This window comes from Acanthamoeba castellanii, assembly GCF_000313135.1.
Source record: "Acanthamoeba castellanii str. Neff unplaced genomic scaffold scf7180000084653, whole genome shotgun sequence".
Lineage (NCBI taxonomy): Eukaryota > Discosea > Longamoebia > Acanthamoebidae > Acanthamoeba > Acanthamoeba castellanii.
This window is the reverse complement of record NW_004457247.1, coordinates 62,976-69,660: the sequence shown is the minus strand read 5'-3', so window position 1 is coordinate 69,660 and position 6,685 is coordinate 62,976. Positions and strand designations below refer to the sequence as shown.

At 58.5% G+C, this 6,685-nt stretch overlaps 3 protein-coding genes and 1 pseudogene across 3 annotated transcripts; 2 read left to right on the top strand and 2 right to left on the bottom strand.

The window, feature by feature from the left end:
- Positions 1-1,392, bottom strand: part of ACA1_104020 — a 3,565-nt pseudogene extending 2,173 nt beyond the window's left edge.
- Positions 1,393-1,563: 171 nt separating this feature from the next.
- ACA1_104010 (uncharacterized protein) lies at positions 1,564-2,620 on the bottom strand (the record flags this gene model as incomplete). The annotated part of the gene is made up of 3 exons (XM_004332948.1): positions 1,564-2,253; positions 2,296-2,342; positions 2,569-2,620. 3 exons carry the CDS (start codon positions 2,618-2,620, stop codon positions 1,564-1,566), a joined length of 789 nt encoding a protein of 262 aa, XP_004332996.1.
- A 446-nt stretch (positions 2,621-3,066) lies between these two features.
- Positions 3,067-4,639, top strand: ACA1_104000 (uncharacterized protein; the record flags this gene model as incomplete). The annotated part of the gene is made up of 5 exons (XM_004332947.1): positions 3,067-3,088; positions 3,399-3,667; positions 3,802-4,201; positions 4,277-4,330; positions 4,404-4,639. The coding sequence occupies 5 exons, from the start codon at positions 3,067-3,069 to the stop codon at positions 4,637-4,639; spliced, it is 981 nt and encodes a 326-aa protein (XP_004332995.1).
- Positions 4,640-5,384: 745 nt separating this feature from the next.
- On the top strand, positions 5,385-6,608 carry ACA1_103990 (GTPase activating protein Sar1, putative; the record flags this gene model as incomplete). The annotated part of the gene is made up of 7 exons (XM_004332946.1): positions 5,385-5,426; positions 5,511-5,607; positions 5,696-5,838; positions 5,932-6,050; positions 6,131-6,285; positions 6,374-6,459; positions 6,531-6,608. Coding segments are annotated over 7 exons (720 nt in total), but the record flags the coding sequence as incomplete, so codon positions are not given.
- Positions 6,609-6,685: the final 77 nt, after the last annotated feature.

The following is a 6,685-nucleotide window of genomic DNA, read 5'->3' as shown; positions in this document are numbered from 1 at the left end:
CGCGGCCAAGCCAGCGGCGGTGACCTGCGGGGACGCGGAGACGTTGAGCTCCTCCAACTGCTTGCTGGCCTCGCCATGGGCCAAATCCTGCAGCCAATGTTAGTTGTCCGTGAAGAGAACAACAAAAACGAAGAACCAGAGCGAGAGAGAGAGGGGAGAGAAACGTGCGATGAGACCCTGGTCGGTGATGCGCTTGAGCGAGGAGATGTCGAGCGATCGCAGAGCGTTGGCGTTTTGGCCGATGTGAAGCAGGGCCTTGTCGGTCAGCTTGAAGCACCCTAACCCCCCACACGCACACGCACACGCACACGCACACGCACACGCACACGCACACGCACACGCACACGCACACGCACACGCACACGCACACGCACACGCACACGCACACGCACACGCACACGCACACGCACACAGTCGTATGAGGGATTTCCAAGTTGAGGACGTGAGGGCGGACCACGTACCGGACACCGAGAGGGAGGTGAGGTTGGGCATGCGCGAGATCGCGCGCAGGTGGACGTCCACCAGCGACTTGCAGTTCTCGATGCTGAGGCTTTCCAGTTGCCTGTCGCCCAACCAGAGTAGTCGTAGGTGAGGGTCTCACAACTATGTTGGCGAGAGGCCTCTGAAGTTCAGAGATTGACGTACGTCATCACGGTGGCGATTTGGTGAACGCAGAGACTGGGGAGCCGCTTCACGGTCAGCTTCAACTCCTGGGTTGCCAGAAAGTGGTGCGAGTGAGTTGGTGGTCCGCCAGTGTGCAGCACAGACCGCGTTGGCGAGGCTGATGGTGGCGGCCGCGTACGGTCATGGGCGAACGCAGAACGAAGCTGAGGGCCTGAGGCGAGAGCGAGTTGTCCCTCGCGAACCGCTGCAGGAGCGCATGCGCCAAGGCCTCCGGCAACATCACCTCCGACTGTTGGGGACGAGCGAGCACAGAGTCAGCCCAATAGTTGCACTTGAGCAGTGTAGTGGCGAATAGTTGGGGGGACCTGGAGCGTGTAATGCTGCGTGGCGATAGTCTCGATGCACTGCCGCACAAGCGATGCGGCTCGCCCCCACGAGACAGGGCCAACTTCGGAGTGACCGCTTTCCTTCTTCTCTTTCCGCCTTCTTCTTCGTCTTCGTTTTCTTCTTCGTCTTCATGTTTTTCGTCATCTTCTTCTTTCGTTCATCGTCAGCTTCTTCGTCGCTGGAGGCGTCGATCAGGCCGTCCAGGGCGCCTTCGTTGGGGTTATCCTCGCGCGGCTCCAGCCACCCTGCCGGCCGCTGCGTTGCTCGGGCGTTGTCGGCGTCTTCATTGTAGGCCTCCACCCCGGCCTCGTCCACCACCACCGGCGCAAACCCACTTTCCTGGCCCTCCGGCTGGCTCACCCCCGTCCTTTGCTTCTTCATCTTCCGCACTTGCTTCTGATCAAGGTAGCTTTTATTTTTTACTGTTATTATTTCGCGCCAAATGGCGAACCAACAGCCAACCGACACGCCAGCCGGCCTGATACAAACAATTTTTTTGCGAAAATTTCGTTTTCGTTTCAGGTTTCGTAAATACAGGCACACCGGTGACTTTTAGGCGGTGTCCAATCGCGGTACGACGTCGCTTGCACGTCGCTTCCACGGCGGCGAAGGCGAGGCGTCGTCCAACTGGGTCACGGCCAGAGGCGCCCCGCCGTGTTCGGCGGCAGGCTCGCGTGCGGGTGCCCAGCTCCACTTGCCAAAGAGCAGCAGGGAGCGAGGCGGGGTCTGGTCGCAGCTCTTCCGCTCCTCGCCCTCGAGCGCCCCCTTGGGGCCTTCCTCCACGTCGTGATGCGGCGCGGTGGTCTGTGGGTGGTTGGTCGGCTGCTCTTCGTGTCTTCCGCGCCCGCTCTGCCACCACTTCCTCTTCTGCTGTGGCTGTTGTCTCGACTCTTCCTTGAGGCGCTGCAGTCGCTCCCTCTCCAGGTCGGTGTAGCTGAACTCTGGTATCATGGCCTCGGTCTCAGCCACGGAGAGGTCGGCCTCGTTGGCCACGATGTCGACGGCCTGGTATCGGGGCCTCACTGCTCGGCTGCTTCGACACAGGAAGAGGCGGCAGGTCATGCCCACGCCCAGGGTGACCAGCACGAAGACGACGCCCAGCACCGCGCCCGCGGCGAAGTCGGCCAGGCGCTCCGTGCTGAGGAGGTCGCCTCGCTTCACGTCATGGCCAGTGGTGGGTGACCACACATCGGCCAACTTCCAGTCACGACCCTGTTGTTGGCGGTCGAGGCTGTCGAGCACCTGGAGGGCCAAGTCAGACGAGTGATCGATGTGGCTGTGCACGCGTGAAGGGGTGGCGGTCTCGATCGTCGTAGGAGACATCGAAGCAGCTGTCGCGGTGTGAAAGAGGAGGAAACCGATTAGTAGGAGGCACAACAGGAGGTGATGATGTGTAGTCGCCATGGCCGTAGAAGGGTGATGGTTGGCGGTTATAGTGCTGTCTGATGTGTCGTGTTCGTGAGTTTGGCGCAGTCTCTCTTTTGCCAGGCTCTTTAGAGCCACGCATGTGTAAGAATGAATGGGAAGCATCAGTCCAATCCCACTCTATCAGTGCACCTGTCAGGGCCTCCCACAGGTACGCACCACGAGAAAAATCAGTGGCCAACATCAGTGGCCGCCTGCTTGCCGCACGCCAACCTCTCTCCCTCCCAATCAGTCCCCAACCAGCACACACTTGCCCATTGGTGCCTCCTCTGAGTGCAGCCCAAGGGTGCGGACTGAAAGCGGAATTTGGCGGAGTGGCTGTGTTTTATTTTGGAATGCAAGGAATGATGAGCACGAAATAAGTCTGCCAATCCCAACGCGAGCTGCATCTCGACTGGCAATAACGGTCTGCTTATCGGTGCGATCGTTTCACAAGACAAGAAGCTTACGGGTGTCCAAGAGCACCTCGTGGTTTTGCGGGTGAGGTGTCCTCCTAACCTGCCTTAGAACAGTCGTGGTGAAGAGCGACCTCGCCTTGTCACTCCGACCAGCGCAGCCGGAGCCGGCCCAAACAGATTAAAACAACAAAGTTGCAGCGTTGAAGTTTGCCTCCGGTTCCACACGTTTGTCATGCACGAAGGCTATTATGAAGGTGCGCGTCCCCCCTTTCTCCCCCTTCGCTTTTTCTCTTCGCCTTTGTCGAAAATCCAAACCACGGGAGTGGCTTGTACCCAATCCTCCGCAGCAGCAAATCTTCCGTTGTCCCCCCCCCTCCTTGATGTTAAGTTCATCAATCCACGTTCTCACTTCATCTCGAAACAACTGCAACGGGTTGTCTGTTTCTGTTTCTTTGGGGCCTTGTGCGGGTCATCTCTTCCCCGCCACACACGGGTCTTCCCGCCGTAGCCTTGACCTTAACAGTGCGTGTCGTTGGTCGTGTCGTTGGTCGTGTTCCTCAACAGAACCGCGCCGAGTGGCGCCTTCAACTCCGACGGATGCCGCACAGATGAAGGCCGACCTGGAGATGTGCCCGCCGTGGATATTGAGCAAGCTCAAGACCGAGCGGGATCTGCGGCGCAAGCTGGCCGAGCAGACCAAGGAGCAGACGCGCATCCTCCTGGAGGAGGTGAAGGACTGGCGCGCCAAGGCCTACAACTACCAGCGCGAGGCCCAGGAAAAGGAGGCGCAGCGCAAGAAGAAGCAGGAGGAGCTCGATCGAATCAAGGAAATGGTTCGTGCTATTGTCATTCTACCACCTCTACTCTCTCTCTCTCTCTCACACACACACACACACACACACACAACACCACACACACAACACACACAACACACACACAACTACAGGCGGTGAAAGCAATCACGCAGCTCCAACAGCAGTTGGCGGAGAAGGATGAGCAGCTCGCCAAGAAGAACGAGATCCTGGCTCTGCTCAAGCAGCGCTTCCTGCAGTTCCAGGAGGCCAAGAAGGAGGCGCAGGGCATCGTGGCCAGCTCTCCGATGCCGTCCAACCTCTCGCTCTCCTCGTCGTGGGACGCCTCCAAGTCGGCTGCCGGGCCATCGTCACCCACCATGGAGCGACCGCCGGGCTCGCCGGGTCGCGGCGGCTGGGAGGCGGCGGCGGCGAAGAGCGGCCACAGTGTTCGACCGGCGTCGCCGACCCGCGGGCTGGTCACGCCGTCGTCGCCCTCGCTGTCGACCTCCAGCGGCTCGGGTGCTCTGGCGAGCGGTTCGAGCGGCGGCGCGTTGGGTTCGACCAGCAGCTCCGGTGAGTTCGCATCTGCCTTCACGAAGCTCTCTTGCGTTTCACTGAGCAATGCTCACCCGTGCGCTTCTGCTCCAGGAAGCGGCATGGGGTTGATGTCAGGCCAGCGACTGCACTCCAGCTCTGTCTCTGGTACTCTTTTACCTCCCCTTTGCTGACAGCAGCTGCCCACTGACAGTAGGCTTACACTCTATCTTCATCATAGCGGTCGGTGCTCGCGCGCCTCTCTCGCCCGTTGCCGATAAGCGCCCGCAGCTCGGTGCCAGCGAGGGCCGGTACGTTCCGTCATTCCCCACCCACACAGCCACTCGACTCCTAATGAATGTTCATTCATCTCCCTTGCGCCGCGGATTGTCGATGCCACATCAGCTCGCCCCGCGTTCTTCCGGCGCGAGGTGCTCCTCCCTCGGGCACCACCATCGGCCTCCAGACCCCCCGTAGTTCGTGCCCCTCCACCCTTGTAGTCCACTCGTGTGGGTGTGGCAAACTTGGTAGTGACTAACGTGTGTGGCGACATCAGGCGCTCGGGAGGACATCGTAAGCAGGGCCGAGGCCGAGATCATGCAGCACGATCAAGGGTATTCCCCCCCCCTTCTTTCCCCGCTCCACGGGGTCCAGTTATAACTGAAAAGGCCCAAAAATGGGAATGTCGTATTTGGTTTATTTGTATTTTTATTGTATTGTTTTTCGTTGTTGTTGTTTTTATTACTTTGTAGTTGTACTGCGTCTGCTTCCTCACTTCTCCCTCCTCCTTCTCTCCTCCTCTTCCTCTACCTCCTCCTCCTCTGCTCTCCATCTTCTGCATACTCGCATGCGACTTTCCGCCCCATCGATGGTGGACCGCTTGGTGGTGGTGACGACCTCCCCGTGGGATGGACCGCGCTCCTCCTCGACGCACAGCATGGCCAAGGCGCTCAGCCCCGAGCTCCAGCAGCAGATCACGGAGCTCATGGGGCGGCGCGCCGAGACGGAGCACCAGGAGAAGGAGGCCGCCCTCACTCCCGCGCAGCTCCGTGTTCTCCTTGCTCAGCCCGAGTGCCGTAAGACCGTTATCACAGAGGTACTGACGATTAATAATACACTAAATTATTGTTTATTATTAATCCTTGTTATTTATTTTTGTTACGATTTATTGACACAATATTTGTTTGTGATAATACAGTTGTGCCTCAACGAGAACCTCCAGATGGTGTTTGCTCTGTGCGAATGCGTCGACATGTCGGCTTTGGTGCGCCCGGCTGCCTGAAGCGTTCCACCTCTCCGACTCACTAACTAACTCACCGCCTTCTTTTCACAATCGCGTCACACACAGGGGGAGCTGACCAAGTGTATAGTCAACTTCTTCCTGAACCATGGCCAGCTGATGCGCCTTCTCGAAGGAACCATCAAATACGAAATCCATCGGACACGTACGTCAATTCCCACCACACACGCACTTTCTTGGCACCACGCTCCTCGTTGATGCTTACGATCGATTGGTACGCTGCACCCCTGCAGTCGAGATCGGAACCCTCTTCCGATCCAACAGTGTGGCAGCCAAGGTGCTGGGCCACTTCATCCGCTTGAGTGGTCGGCGGTACCTGCTGGAGCTGCTCGGCCCTCTCCTCAAGGAGCTCGCCCTCGAGGACAAGGACGTCGAGGTGCGCGTGCCCCTCCCCCTCCCCTTCGCACCTTGGTCACCATCCACTCGTCCCGTAATTCATCATTTTTCGTTTCTTTGTTTACACCAAAAGATCGATTCCTTCCGCTGCGAGTTGGCGGAGGATGTGGTCCAGCAGCACGTCGTCGAGCTCTCCGCCATTTGTACAAAATTCCTTCAGCGAATCGACTCGATGGTCGACCAGTGCCCACTGTACCACTTCTCACCAACCACCACGTGCTTCATTGCGGCGTATGCTGACATGTGCGACACACACAACACACACACACAAGCCAATTCCGGATCATCTGCAACCTGCTGCACACAGAGACGAAGCGAAAGTTCCCTGATCTCGAGTGGCCCATCGCCACCGGCGGCTTCTTCTTCCTTCGCTATATTTGCCCCGCCATCGTCGCGCCCGAGACCATCATGCCCGAGTTCGCCACTCGTGCGTCCCTCTTTGTCATCGCATTTTGACTTATCGCTTGCGCGTTCATTGGTCCAATGAGTGCTCCACCGTGCGTCGTGGTGTGCAGTGGCCAAGGGTCCCAACGTGCGCAGGACTCTGGTGCTGCTGACCAAGACGATGCAGAATCTGGCCAACGGAACTCGCTTCTTCAAGGTGCACTTCGCATCGTTTTTCGAATCGTCGCGTATATACGTTTAGATCTCACACGCTGCGTGTGCGAGCAGGAACCGTTCATGATGAGCATGGTGCCCTGGATCGATGAACACCTTCCGCAGTGCAAGGACATGTTCCTCGACCTCAGCACCGTGATCCCCTCCGGCATCGTCGAGAGCCCGGTGTGCCCCGACCAGGACATGGACGAAGTGATCGTCGGCCTCAA